The following is a 15,646-nucleotide window of genomic DNA, read 5'->3' as shown; positions in this document are numbered from 1 at the left end:
TAAAGTGGTGCACTTTTGAGAATAGTTTCAGAGTTTCTCAAAACATAGGATAAGTGTGTAGCCTAGCAATTCTACTCCTAGGTATCTATCCAAAAGAAAATCATGTACATGAATGGTCATAGCAGCAGTGCCCAAATGGCTGTCAACTGATGAATAAGTAAATTAAATGTGATATATGATTGTGTTTCATTAGACAATACAAAGGCACAAACTACTGATAACATGTTAGAACAGGAATGAACGCTGAAAACATTATACTAAGTGAAAGAGGCCAGTCACAAAAGACCACATATTGTATGATTTTATTGACATAAAATGTCTAGAATAGGCAAATCTATAGAAGCAGAAATAGTGGTTGCCAAGTTGTTGTATAGGACACAAGTCAAATCATCTCTTTTGAGGAACTGTGAATGGCGTTGTTTTAATTTCAGCCTCCATGTATTCATTGCTAGTGTATAAAAATGCAATTGATTTTTGCATGTTTATCTTGTATTCTGATACCTTGCTGACCTTATTTATTAGTTCCAAGAGTTTTCTTATAGTCTCCTTGAGGTTTTCTAAGTAGAGAATCATGGCATGTCAAATGGAGACAGTTTTATTTCTGTTTAATCTTATTTATAATCTGTTTAATCTTATTTCCTTTTCTTGCCATATTGCATTGGCTAGAACTTCCAATATTAACTACATTCAGTAAGTGTGGTGAGACAATCATTTTTACTTTCTTCATGTTAACTAGGTTTGTTGATGGTCTTTAATCTGTTGAAGAAATTCTTTATTTCTATCTTTTTGAGACTTTTAAAAAATCATGAATGGGTGAATATTATCAAATACTTTTCCTGCACTGATTGATATATGATTTTCCTTCTTTAGCCTATTAATATGATGGAAAGAGTCTTGCATCTCCAAAATAAGCCCCATGTGGACACTGTGAATAATACATAAAAAGGATATGTATATTATAATTTGTTTTGTTTGGTTTTGCAATGAATTCATTTAATCATGAAATGTAGACAATCAGAGACACATGGATGTAATGGTATCAAGGAAAAAAGCCTATCAAAATCTTTTCACTTTTATTAAAGGCTCTGACAACAACAGCTTCATAAAATGTTATGAAACTCTATTTGCTATACAATGAACATCTATTTCTGAGGAGACATATGTCATATAAGCAATGATTTAATGTGTAAAATAATCCTGAATTCTTACTATAAAAATATTTGGCTAAAACATGAAATATCTTTGCAATAAAAATGACAATGTAGCTTAAGTGAGACTTCAGAAATGTCTCCTGGAAAAAGTGGGAATGTTTCCTTTTGCCAGGCAAACTCTGAACAGTTAAGGTTAAGGTGCCATAAATTAGACAAAGCTAGAAAGGAACACCATGTTTCTAGAAAAGAACAGCATGCAACGTGAACTTCTTCCAGGTCAAACTGGCAACCACTTAACAACTTATCATACATAGGAAAAATACAATACGCTCATCAGAAGGAAATGGTATTACAAGATATAAACAAAACTCTTACTGAAGTCTTGAATAGCTTCAGAGAACATCATCACAGACTAGGTAGAGGCAATTTTTATGACATTAAAGGATTCCTTTATATTATGATAACTTCCTTAAATATAAATACAAGTCAAACAGACCTGTAACTCTGTGATCCTCTTAATCAAATATTTGTTTACAACCACACTCAGCTACTAGAGACTTTTGGATGTAAAGGTTTAACTCATACTAATCTGGACAAGCCAAGGCAGAGATTCTGATTTGGAGCCAGTGGGCTCCTGCTACTGTTGCTGCTGCTGCTTCCAGGTATCACTGGTGGGATCCACGTAGGTTTTCAGCTTTCAGTTGATGGATTACGTATTTGGAATGGTTTCCCAGTGGCCTCTAAAGACAAAGAAACCTTTTTGGATGAAGGCTGAGATTCTGATTTCACAGACCTGGAGCTGAGTCTCCTGAAGTCACTTACAAAGAATTATATTTGGATTTACGTTTCTTCTTCAACTGAGGATTTAACCTTTACTTCTTTTTTTCTTAATTTCTTTCACTTTATTTTCCCCCTGGTGAAGACTTCATCATTATCTTCCCTCTCACTAAAATCAGACTCTTCACCATTTGCAAAAGTCTGGTTCAGAGTCATTAGCACTATCGCCATTACAGCCTTCCAACCCAACCATCTTCCTCTATTGTATCACTGCCTTTGATGTTGCTTTTCTTTTCCCTTGAACACCATGAAAATCATCTTCCCCAGTAACTTAATCCAAATCTAAATAATCACTGGCTACACTGCAACTGGAGATACACAGGGACTTACTCGTTGCTTCAGTTTTGCCACTGCCACATTTTTCAATGCTTTTATCGCCTTGTCCGCATCAACGGTGACTGTTGGAAGTTCCTTCACTGACTTCTAAGTCTCACTGGTAGAGCTTGTCATCTAAAGTCATCCTTTTTTTAAGAGATTTTCTTTTGTAGTGGAATATCTTCTTTCTGGAGATTCTTCAGGTTTGGTTTCCTTGTTTCTAGTTTTAACTCCTTTGGTGTTGTTCTGGGTTTCTTATTTAAAGGTGTGGTTGCAAAGCCCTCAAACTGAGTAATTGACCGGTTATTTATGTATCACAGGCAGCGCCATAGCCCCCTCCAAAGCTGAAAACGTGCAGCTTTGAATTTCTTGTTCGCAGCAGTCTGTATATTGTTTTTCTAATGAATTGTTTAGTGTCATAAATTTCCTTCTCAGCAATGCTGTATTTATCCATAAATTTTGATAAATCATCTTCATTTCATTTGGTTCAAAATATTTTAAAATTTCTCTCAACACTTTCTCTTTGGACCATGGGTTATGTAAAAGGATGTTAGTTTCTTTTTTTTTTAATTTTTTTTTTTAACATTTATCATTGAGAGACAGAGCGTGAGCAGGGGAGGGGCAGAGAGAGAGGGAGATGCAGAATCTGAAGCAGGCTCCAGACTCCGAGCTGTCAGCACAGAGACTGACGCGGGGCTCGAACTCACGGACCGCGAGATCATGACCTGAGCCAAAGTCAGACGCTTAACCAACTGAACCACCCAGGTACCCCAAAAGGATGTTAGTTTCACATGTTTGGAGATTATCTTTCTATTAAAAGATCTTTAATTGAGGATCTATTAAAGATTTCTAGTATGACTGCATTATGATTAGGAAACACACTATATAATTTCAATTCTTTTAAATTGTTGGGATTTTTGGTTTGTTTTGTTTTGTTTTTAATGGTCCAGGAGATGATCTATCTTGGTATACATGAAACAGGCACTTGAAAATAAGGTGTATTCTACTGTTGTTGGTAGTCTTCTCTAAGCATTGATTAGGTCCTGTGGTTTGATGGTGCTGTTCAGTTTTCTAAATCCTTATTGATTTTCTGCCCTATCAATTGTTGAGGGAATTCTGTCACATGTTGCAGCTCATCTGGTTGGTGCAGCTCTGCTGTTTGGTGCATACATTTAGGATTGCTATGTATTCTTGGTGGATTAACCCTTTTGTCATTATATGATGTCCTTCTCTACCTCTAGTAATTTTATTTTGAAGTGTACCTTATCAGATTTTAATATAGGTGTTCCTACTTTCATTTGATTATCATTTGCAAGATATATAAACTTCCATTTATTTATTTTCAACCTGTCTATAGGTTACATTTGAATGGACTGATAGTCTGGTCATGTTTTTGACCTAATCTGCCCATATGTGTATTTCAACGATTTATTTAGGCCATTTACATTTAGTGTAATTATTCATACATCAGGGTTTAAATCTGTGATTTCATTTTTTTTAACTTCTTTTTCCTGCCTCATGTGGGTTACTTAAACATTTTTTAGAATCCTGCTTTGATTTGTCTTTAGTACGTTTGAGTGTATCTCTGTGTACAGCTTTTTTAGTGGTTGTTCCAGGTATTATATATTTATATTATATATATTCCACAACATAGTCTACAAGTCATAATTTTACCAGTTTGATAAATCTTCCTTTCCAGCTTTTCAGGCTTCCTTATTTTAATATAATTGTCTTAAATATTTCCTCTACATATTTTATTTTATTTATTTTTATTTTTATTATTATTTTTTAACGTTTATTTACCTTTGAGATAGAGAGAGACAGAGCATGAACGGGGGAGGGTCAGAGAGAGGGAGACACAGAATCTGAAACAGGCTCCAGGCTCTGAGCTGTCGGCACAGAGCCCGACGCGGGGCTTGAACTCACAGACCATGAGATCACAACCTAAGCCGAAGTCGGACGCTTAACCAACTGAGCCACCCAGGCGCCCCTTTCCTCTACATATTTTAAAATCATCTCAGATATTATAATTTCATTTGCTTTCTGAACATTTTAAAAATTCAAGAAAAGAAGAAGAAGGCTACTGAATTTGGCTGTATGTTTAACTTGTTTTTCTTCTTTCTTGGTGTTCCAAAATTCCTTCTTTTATTGTTTTCTCTCTATTTAGAGAACTTTGAGCCATTCTGTTAAAACAAGTCTGCTGGCAACAAATTCTCTAAGTTACCCTTCATCTGAAAATGTTTCAATTTTTCTTTAACTGCTGGAAGATATTTATGCTGGACTTAGATTTTGGGTTGGCTGGTGTCTTCATTCAATACTTGAAAATGTGCTACTTCCATATGGTCTCTATGGTTTCTGTTGAGAAATCGGCTATCATTCAAATAGTGTTTTTTCCCATATAGGTGATGTTTCTCTCTTGCTGCTTTTAAGACTTTTTTTTTTGTCTTTAGTTTTCAGAAGTTTGACTATTATGTGTTTTATGGTGGATTATTTTGGGTTTATCTTGTTTGGAGTTCACTCACTTTCTTAATCTGTAAATTCAGACTTTTTGCCAAATTTGAGAGGAGTGTGGTTATTCTTTCTTGGAGTACTTTTTCAGCCCTGTCCTCTTTGCCCTCTCATTCTGGGACTCCAATGATACAAATGTCAGATATCTTTTTTATATAATTTCACAGGTCTTTAAAGCATTATTTATTTTTCAATCTTTTTTTTTTTTTTTTTGGTTTAGTCTATTTTCTCTCTGTTGTTCAGATTTATAAAGGACAAAAAGGAAAAATTATGAACTACATGTTCAATACATGTGATAAATGTCAATGAAACAATATAGTCCCTAAGTAGAAAACTTAAATAGCTCAGTATCAACTAAGGAAATTGAATTCATAAAGAAACTACTGTCCACAAAGAAAATTACAGGCCAAGATAGCTTTGCTGGTAAATTCTATTAGACATGTGAAAAAGAAGTAATTCCAAATCTACAAAAACTTTCAGAAGAGGGAAGGGGAACACTTCTAAACTCACTCAATAAGGCCACTTATAGGGGAACCAGGGTCACTCAGTTGGGCATCCAACTTTGGCTCAGGTCATGATTTCAGTTTGTGAGTTAAAGCCCTGTATCAGGCTTTGTGTTGACAGTGCAGAATCTGCTTTGGACTCTGTCTCCCTCTCTCTCTGCCCCTCCCCCACTCATGCTCGCTTGCTTGCTCTCTCTCTCAAAAATAAACATTAAAAAAATTAATAAGGCCAATATAGCCATAATAAAAAAAGTCAAACATATCACAGAGAATCAAAGACTAATGAATAAACATGGGTCAAAACTCTTCAAGAGGCTGTGAGATATTTTTACGTATATGTATATACATACATATATGCATATACAGTGGACTAATGGACTATTATTAATCATAAAAAAGGAATGAAATCCTGCTATTTGCAATGACAAGGATGGAGCTAGACAGTATTATTATGATAAGTGAAATAAGTCAGAGAAATACAAATACCATATGATTTCACTCATATGTGGAATTTAAGAAACAAAACAAATGAGCAAAGGTGGGGTGGGGGGAGAGGGAAATCAAGAAACAGCCTCTTAATTACAGAGAACAACTTATGGTTACCAGAAGGGTGGGAGGTGGGTGGGGGATGGATTATAGGTGTTAAAGGAGTGCACTTGTCATGATGAGCACCAGGTGTTGTATGGAAGTGTTGAATCACTATACTATATACCTCAAACTAATATTACACTCTATGTTAACTGGGATTTAAGTAAAAACTTTAAAAAAAATCTTCACTAAATTTTTGGCAAATAGAATTGAATCATTTATAAAAAGGAAAATAATGATGATCATGTAGGGTTTGCCAAGCTTTGTTTAATAGCTGGCAAAATAAAATCAATATTATTCTCCGTATTAATGAAAAAAGAAAAAGAAAAACTAGATGATTATGGCTTTTAACAGCAATCCCACACCTAGGTATTTAACCAAGAGAAATGAAAACTTCATTTCACATAAAAACCTACACTTGAAGGTTTATAGCAGCTTTCTTCATAACCATCAAAACTGGAACCATCCAAATGTCCTTTAAGAGGTGAATGGATAAGCAAGCTGTGGTACATCCATATACATTTCAAATACACTACATTACATGAAAGAAGCCAGGCTCAAAAGATCACAGACCATATGATTCCATTTATATGATGTTATGTAAAAGGTAAATCAATAACGATGGAGAACATGACTGCCAGAGGTTAAGGGTGGGGGAGGTTTAACTAGAAAGGGGCAAAAGAAGGGAATTTTGAGGAGGACGACAGAACTGTTCTATATCTTGAGGTGTTAGGTACACAATTCTGGATTGTCAAAATATGTTAAGTGTACGCCCAAAGAGTGAGTTTTACTGTTTGTAAGTTAAAAGACTCATTTTCAAAAGTATTATTTGTAAAATAATACAGATGAAAGAGGAGATCAGGAGCTCTAGAAAATGTGTTACTCAACTACTGTAATTACTCAAAATATAGCTCTGTCATGATAAAGATGTCAAGGTTGAGGACACATGTGAAAAGTTACATAAAAGTAGTTCATGAAATGTGAACACAAACCAAGCAGTATTTCTAGTATTTCTAAACATTAAATATAACACTTACGTGATTCTGAATTCACGTATAGCTAAAAGTTAATAAACTGATTGTCATTAAGTTTGCATTTACTTACTCCCCCTCATAATTCATGTGAATGGTGGCCAAAACACATTCTCCCTGGTTATTGTGAAAATGGAAACGTGCCTTATATTAGGGGATGCCTTATATGCCTTATACATATAACATGCAATTTCTTCAGAGAATGTGTAGATTGGTGAAAGATTTTAGAAGATGATATATGCACATAGCCATTAATTATGGCAGCTCTCTTAACAGATTACATTCTAGTCAATTTGGACATTTTAAAAAATACACAGATTTCCAGAACTCACCTCTGGAGATTTTATTTTAGTTGGCCTGGAATCCATGAATCTCAATTTTTAAAATGGCTCTTGATTTAAGAACCACCAAAAGAAAGTTCAGACTGGCAGACAGTGTTTTCATTTAGTTTGATATACAAAGACTTCTACACTATTCCTCATTGTAATAGCTCCCAAACTGGACACCCATATGGTCCATCAATAAGTAAATGAATAAAAAATGATATATCAAATACAATGGAATACTACTCAGCAATACAAAGGAGTGAATTACTGATTCAAGTAAAATACGAATATCATAGTCAAAAAGAATAATTTTTATTTTATTCACTTTCAAACCATAGTATAGACATTATGTGCTAGACAGTGTGTTATGTTCTGAAAAAGGTCAAACCCCCCAAAAATTAAGAATACATAATGTGTGATTCCCTTATATATAATTCTACAAAATGTGTAGAATTACACAGAAATTATACAGAAATAGTAAGCAGATTGGTAATTGGGACAAGGGGGACGGGTAAGGAGAGAGAGATGACAAATGGACATGGGGAAACTTGTGAGTGTGAAGGACACGTTCCTTTCTCTAATTGTGTGGCTTCACAGATTATACACGTCAAAACTTATCAAACTGTACACTTACATGTGTATTTACTATACATCAATTATATCTCAATAAAATGTTGTTGTTTTTTTTTTAATATCCTGATTTTAAGAACCACCAAATTAAACTCCACTCAGTTGTTGGTTTGATTTTTGGGCCCAGCATTGGTCATACACACTGTGATTATCATGGTCAGCCTCAAGAGTGACAGTTATAAACAGAGAAAAAACACAAACTAAGACAGCAATAACAGCATCATGAAAGACAGAATATGTGGAAGTATCCCAAAAAGGAAAAGAACTTGTGAAATATCTTAAAAATTGAAAACATTTGCCCCATATAATGCAGGATTTAGGCTACCCTCCATCATAAGAGCACAATTTACTGCATCTTGTTCACACTGCTGAATAACTATCACCCATGGTAGATGTCTGATTATAAGAGTTCTAGTAAAACTTCCACGGAGGATGGAGATAAGCTGTTCATTTACTTCAAGCAGTTTATTTGAATTTTTATGTTTTATGTAGTAGGAGACATTACAATTAGAAAATAGAGTAACTTATGAAAGAGGATGGTTGAATGCTAAGTTTTCTAATCATTTGTGGTAGGAACTTTGAAACAGTCCCCATATTTGCTTCAGGGAGCCAGAGGGGTAAAATGACCATGAGATCAAAGTGACCTGAGCTAAAGTCGGACGCTTAACCAACTGAGCCACCCAGGCGCCCGTAATTTTTTTTTTAATGTTTTATTTATTTTTGAGAGAAAGAGCACAAGTCGGGGAGGGACAGAGAGAGAGGGGGACAGAAGATCTGAAGCAGGCTCTGCACTAAAAGCAACAAGCCTGATGTGGGGTTCAAACTCACCAACTGCAAGATCATGACTTGAGCCAAAGTCAGACACTCAACCAACTGAGCCACCCAGGAGCCCCTTATCTTGGAATTTTTAAAAGCAGAATCACCCTTGATCCAAACAAACTCTCTATATCAGGCCACGTTTGTGCTGGTTAATCTTCCCTCCTGGCAACTGTGGAAAGTTACACACTTAACTCATAAAACAGGATGAAAAGAAACTCATACGATGTTACTCTCCCTTTCTCCACACTTATCATAACAGACTTCTCTTATGTACTTAATAAATTTATGTCCTAGGTACCATCACATTTAAAACTAAAAGGGAAGCAAGAGAGTATTTTATTTCATTTCATCTTATTGATGACATGAAGATCAAGAGATTTGAACAGTCAGTTAACATTCACCCTGGGTTAGATGAGAACTAGGAGGGATTAGGTCTAAAATTAAAGGCTGATGTAGCCCTAAACCTATAGCATTTCTAAGCTTTAAGAAGTTACAGCCTTTTAAAAATAGGCTGGGGTGATAGAAGGAACATAATCCTCAAAAAATGTCATTCTCTTGGATGTCTAAGTAACCAGTTTTATTCGGCAACATTGGACAAACTGCTACAGCATTATTACTGCCACTTGCTTCATATAAATCTATATTAATTATGAGGTTTTAAAAACCTATGAAATATTATCTTATAATTTTTAAATTTTATTTGTTTTTTTTTAAATATGTATTTTTCAGAGAGAGAGAGAGAGAGAGAAAGAGCATGAGTAGGGGAGCAGCAGAGAAAGAGGGAGACACAGAACCCTAAGCAGCTTCCAGGTTCTAAGTCAGCACAGAGCCCGACACGGGTTTCCAAACTCACAAACTGTGAGATCAAAGTGACCTGAGCTGAAGTGGGATGCTTAACCGACTAGCCCACCCAGGTGGAATTTTTTGGTAATGTTTTATTTATTTTTGAGAGAAAGAGTACGAGTGGGGGAGGGACAGAGAGAGAGGGGGACAGAAGATCTGAAGCAGGCTCTGTGCTGAGAGCAACAAGCCTGATGTGGGGCTCCAAGACACGAACTGCGAGATCATGACCTGAGCCGCAGTCAGACACTCAACCAACTGAGCTATCCGGGTGCCTCTTACTTTGGAATATTTAAAAGTACAGTCACCCTTGATCCAAATAAACTCCCTATATCGGAAACCGAGAGCCTCCTACTCCAATAATGCAGACCATCTACCTTTGTAGGCTCGATGTGGGCCACACTCCTTGTCTGACAAATTTAACTTGCAACTAAAACTGAAGCATCAAATTCGCAGTGTAAATCAAAACAGACTGTTTAAAGTGAGAAAAATATTCCTTATACCAAAATTTCATGACTATATATCTAAACAGTGTACTTTACCCCCACCACCCTTGACACAAAATGAACAACTGTCCTACAAGCAAGCAGATGACATCTCGAAGCTGCTAATATATCACGATGGCAGTGTCTCAGGAATTAAATTATTTTGTTAGCCATATCCTGTTGGTCCTGCCGTTATGGATGGCTAATGTGACATGATACTGAGGAGGAAAAGCCTCCTGGCTACCAGCTGACTGCATGCAAGTTCACCGAAGGACTCGCCTCCTGGCTTTGTTATTTGCAGCCAGGGCAAAGAGCTAAGATCAAGAATCTTTACTGCGTTCTGCCCATATTTTCTGCTCTTAGACTTATTCAAACTCCCAATCCCAGGAGTTGCATTAGCCTAGAGATAGATACCTACAAGAACAGAATACAGCTTACTCTTCTTAATTTCTTGCTTTGAATTTTAAGTTGTCTGGGATGAATAATTTAGGTGCAATTTTACTTTTTCTAGATTAACATATTTCATCATTTTGATTTTAAGTCACCTTGTTCAATCCCTTACCCATTTAAAATATTTTTTTAATCTTACTTTTGTTGTAACTTCATTGTTCTAATTCCTGAATTCTGAATTCTACCTAGTCTATTCTTGATGATTTTAATATTTATCTTACTCCTTCTTATCATTTTCTTTTAAAAACTAATTTTGTCTTTTTTTATCCTTTTGCCTTTTTCTTATTTCCTGTATGTAGCAAATGCTTTCTTAATTATTTTTCTCAATATTATCTTTAATACATTTCTCTTCCTCACAATTTTAATATTTAAACTTTATATTCTTCTTCATCAGTTAACTTATCAGTCTGTTTTCCGATTTTTCATTCGTATCGCAAACAGAAAAGAGTTAAGCCACCCTGGGTTACAGAGGCAGGCAGGACCCCAGCTCCTGGGCAGCATCTCCAGAGAGACCACCGCAAACAGGGTGTTTGCAGGCAGCACATGCTGCACCTTCCTTTAATATTCTCCCAACTCTAAGTGAGGTCTTCCAAAATTTTCAACGGAGACAAGTAGAGTAAACCTTACATGCACAATTCTTTTAAACTATTAAAATACCTAAATCCATTTTGATTCAGCATACCCCCTTCAGATTCTTTTTTTTTAAGCTTATTTATTTTGAAAAGGAGAGAGAGAGCCTGAGCAGGAAAGGGGCAGAGAGAGAGGGAGAAAAATCCCAAGCACGTTCTGTGCTCTCAGCTCACAGTTCGTGAGATCATGACCTGAGCAGAAACCAAGAGTTGGACACTTAATCAACTGGCCCACCCAGGCACCCAAGATGCCTCGGCCTCTTAAAATATGCTATTCCTTCTTCTCAGACTCTTATAAATAACATTTAAAGTTCTGAGAACAATTGAGCTATTTGTAAAAATGATAATGACAATAATCTATTGATAACTAAGCTAAACAGGGAAAGGTATACTATTTAATTGTTAAATAATTTTATTTCCCTAAATTTGGTTTCAAAGAGCATGTGTTTAAAAAAAAAAAAAAAAGTTTTTTTTAAAAAAGACCAGTTTAATTCAGCCTGGAACATAATAGAAACATGTCAATAAACAAGAATTTAGTAGCATGCCATTTCAAGTTGGCTTTTAAATCTAATCTACAACTTTAAAAAAAAAAATTTTTTTTAGCATTTATTTATTATTGAGACATGAGAGAGACAGAGCATGAGCATGGGAGGGACAGAGAGAGGGGGAGACACAGAATCTGCAGCAGGCTCCAGGCTCTGAGCTGTCAGCACAGAGCCCAACACGGGGCTCGAATTAACTCATGAACTGTGAGATCATGACCTGAGCTGAAGTCTGACACTTAACCAACTGAGCCACCCAGGTACCACTTTAAAAAAATAATAATGTTTATTTTTGAGAGAGAGAGAGATAGCGTGAGTGGGGAGGGGCAGAGAGAGAAGGAGACACAGAATCTGAAGCAGGCTCCAGGCTCTGAGCTGTCAGGCCAGAGCCCAATGCGGGGCTCGAACTCACAACCTGTGAGATCATGACCTGAGCCGAAGTCAGACACTCAACCGACTGAGCCACCCAGGCGCCCCCAATCTGTAACTATTTTTATACAACTAATCCTTGAATTACTGAAGGAAAGCCAAGAGAGACAACAGAGTAGGTGAGCACAGAAGCAGGGTGGATGGACAAGATATATCCCTGCTTCTGGTTCTAAACAAGGAAGAAAAAAAAAAATCATCACAAAATAAAGAGGAAACAAAAGCTGTAATCTAGGAGAAACAGAAATTTTTAGCAACTTATTTTCCTAAAGACATGAACAGAAGTGTTTAATTCTAATTGGCCTACTGATGAAAATTTGGTTTGTATCCCATTTTATTTGGTTGCATTTACATTTAACCATAAATTCTGTTAGGGCGGTATCTAGCAAGTACAGTGTGGATACACTGCTGAAACATAAAATACACATATAACAACAGAGTAACAGTAACATACCTTAAGTGGTTCTGCTAGGTCTGATAGCTGGTTAATTTTCTGTTTAATCGCATCATACTTGTTTTCTGCTTCTATTTTCAGATTTTTAAGATGTTCCATATTTTCTTTTTGTTGTTCCATATTTTTCTCAACCATTTTCATTTTGATTTTATTTTCTTGAGCTTCATCTTCCTGGTCACATTTATAGAACATAAGGAGTTAATTAAAATACTTAAGTATGAAACAGAAAAACAGTGCAAATGATTCTGAGAGAAGAGAAACTACAGGCTCCAGGCGATCCAGTGAAAGACAAATACAAAGAGCACTAGCAAATTTTCATACCCTTGGTGGTAAATCAGAAAGTAGAAAATGATTCAACAGTAAGAAAGACTACATATGGGAGACAAGTGAAACTATACTGTGCTTGAGGTCATAATCATAAGTAAGATTTATTTTATCTAGTTACTTTTTCTTTCAAAACGCAGTGTGCATACATATTTATCATGTGCTATTTATCATGTGCTAGACAGTATGTTAGATACTGAGTAAACAAAAATAAGACATAGCCCATACCTTTAAGAAACCTAAGGAATTAAAGCAGAAAAATAAAAAATGGAGAATAAGATCACTAATAAAAAACGAAGACAAATAACTCATTAGCTTAAAGCTCCATCAGTGCCAGGACTTTATCTGTCTGGTTCACTGCTATATCCCCCAGCACTTAATATGGTGCCTGGTGCAGAGTGGACATTCAATAAACATTTATTCATTTTTTTTTAATTTTTTTTAATTTTTTTTACTTTTTTATTTAAAAAAAATTTTTTTTTTCAACGTTTATTTATTTTTGGGACAGAGAGAGACAGAGCATGAACGGGGGAGGGACAGAGAGAGAGGGAGACACAGAATCGGAAACAGGCTCCAGGCTCTGAGCCATCGGCCCAGAGCCTGACGCGGGGCTCGAACTCACAGACCGCGAGATCGTGACCTGGCTGAAGTCGGACGCTTAACCGACTGCGCCACCCAGGCGCCCCTTATTTTTATTTTTTTAACGTTTATTTATTTTTGACACAGAGAGAGACAGAGCATGAACGGGGGAGGGTCAGAGAGAGGGAGACACAGAATTGAAACAGGCTCCAGGCTCTGAGCTGTCAGCACAGAGCCCGACGCGGGGCTCGAACTCACAGACCGCGAGATCATGACCTGAGCCGAAGTCGGCCGCTTAACCGACTGAGCCACCCAGGCGCCCCAAACATTTATTCATTTTAACAAGACGGTAATCTATCTACTGCACTGCTTACTGTAACTTAGAGAAGCTAAGCTGAATGTAATAAACAGTTGTCTGAAAAATAAAAGACTAACAAATGTGTGATAAAATGAGAACCAATTTCTTAGGGGAAAAAACCTCAACAATGAAGATACCAACTGCAACTGACTAAAAGATATCCATTAATATTAATACTGATTAACTCTGAACAAAACTATGCTAGGCAGTCTGGTTTGAAAGGCCACTGTTTAGAAGCATGCTGTTCAAGTTTTGATAGCTTTATTACATGTAGTAGAAGACAAAATCAATTATCATGCATGCAAGTTGCACATACAAAACATTAAGGAACCTGAATGCTACAAGCCAGGTAGTGTTGACCTTATTTGGAAATAAAGATAGCAATTATAAAAGGTAGCATAATATAAAGGATTTTAAAAAAAGCTTAGAGTAGATGTTATTAACCTAAATGACAGCTTTGTATTTCATTTTATTTTTAATTTTTTTAACATTTTTTATTTATTTTTGAGAGACAGACAGAGAGAGAGAGAGAGAGAGAGAGAGAGAGAGAGAGAGACAGTGTGAGCGGGGGAGGGGCAGAGACAGAGGGAGACATGGAATATGAAGCAGGCTCCAGGCTCTGAGCTCTCAGCACGGAGCCCAATGTGGGGCTCGAACCCACGAACCACGAGATCATGACCTGAGCCGAAGTCGGACGCTTAACCAACGGAGCCACCCAGGCGCCCCTGACAGTTTTGTATTTTAACATTACATGTAAATCAAGGAAAAGAATCTTACCAACGTTGCGATATCTACAGACTGGTGTTCTTCTATATTCTCAAGCTCCCGAATTTCAGAAATACTTTCTGTTATTTTTACCTGAAAGAAAAGTATTTCGATTTTAGTAATATAAAATAAATGAAACAGGCATCTGGCTGGCTCAGTTGGTAGAGCACACGACTCCAGATCACAGGGCTGTGAGTTCGAGCCCCCACATTGGGTGTAGACAAAGGAAGGAAGGAAGGAAGGAAGGAAGGGCCCCCCAGAAAGGATGTATTAATCCACAAAGTCCTTACTCTGCTTTTGTTACAGAGGATTTTGTGGCAAATGACAGAGACACATTAGTATTGAATGAACAAAAGGAAGTTGCGTATAAAGTCTGTCACGATCATCCTTATTGCTAATCCAGTCCCATGAAAAAAGGATATAAACACTCCTCCTTAGCGTTAAAATGATGACAGTGTTGACCCTATTGAGAAAACCCTTTTCTGAAAGGTGGAGGTTATGGCAAGATTACTTCAATACGCTGCTTCACAAAGTACAATCCAAGCATGCCCCGGTGCTTCTGAGATTCTTTCAAGGGGTCATGAGGTCAAAACTATTTTCACAAAAACACTACATTATTCACCCTTACTATCACTTTCTCACGAGTGTGCAAAAGGTTTACAACTATATGATGGGTAATTATGCAAGAGACTGACTGCAGAAACTGATGTGATGATTCAGTTGAGTTTTATCAAGCCAGATATTAGAGGTTTACAAAAATATAAAAATGTCAAGTTTCTCACTATTTTTGGTTTTGGAAAAATATAGCTATTCTCCATCAAAACATTATTTTTGTGAACACATAGTTGTTTTTTTTTTTTTAAAGTTTATTTATTTATTTATTTTGGAAGAGAGTGAGAATGCACAGGAGGAGCAGAAAGGGTGGGGGGGTGGGGGGGTGGACAGAGAATCCCTAGCAGTGCTGACAGCTGTCAGCACAGAGCCCAACGCAGGCTCAAACTCACGAACCATGAGATCACAACCTAAGCCAAAATCAAGAGTTGGACGCTTGACCAACTGAGCCACTGAGGCACCCCATAATGAGTT

General features: G+C 36.6%; 1 protein-coding gene and 1 pseudogene across 1 annotated transcript in view; both read right to left on the bottom strand.

The window, feature by feature from the left end:
- Positions 1 to 15,646, bottom strand: part of SMC6 (structural maintenance of chromosomes 6) — a 78,714-nt gene that overhangs the window by 17,922 nt on the left and 45,146 nt on the right. The window contains exons 19-20 of the mRNA XM_053891136.1: positions 14,573 to 14,653; positions 12,535 to 12,705 (exon numbers count right to left, since the gene is read on the bottom strand). Of these exons, the coding sequence (XP_053747111.1) occupies positions 12,535 to 12,705; positions 14,573 to 14,653 (252 nt within the window). The remainder of the gene's footprint in view (positions 1 to 12,534; positions 12,706 to 14,572; positions 14,654 to 15,646) is intronic.
- On the bottom strand, positions 420 to 2,887 carry LOC109268222 (RAD51-associated protein 1-like; annotated as a pseudogene).

The sequence above is a fragment of the Panthera pardus genome, unplaced genomic scaffold, assembly GCF_024362965.1.
Source record: "Panthera pardus isolate Hobbes unplaced genomic scaffold, ASM2436296v1 HiC_scaffold_26, whole genome shotgun sequence".
In the NCBI taxonomy this organism is placed as follows: Eukaryota; Metazoa; Chordata; class Mammalia; order Carnivora; family Felidae; genus Panthera; species Panthera pardus.
Note: the sequence above shows the minus strand (reverse complement) of the source record. Positions and strands in the feature narration are given on the sequence as shown.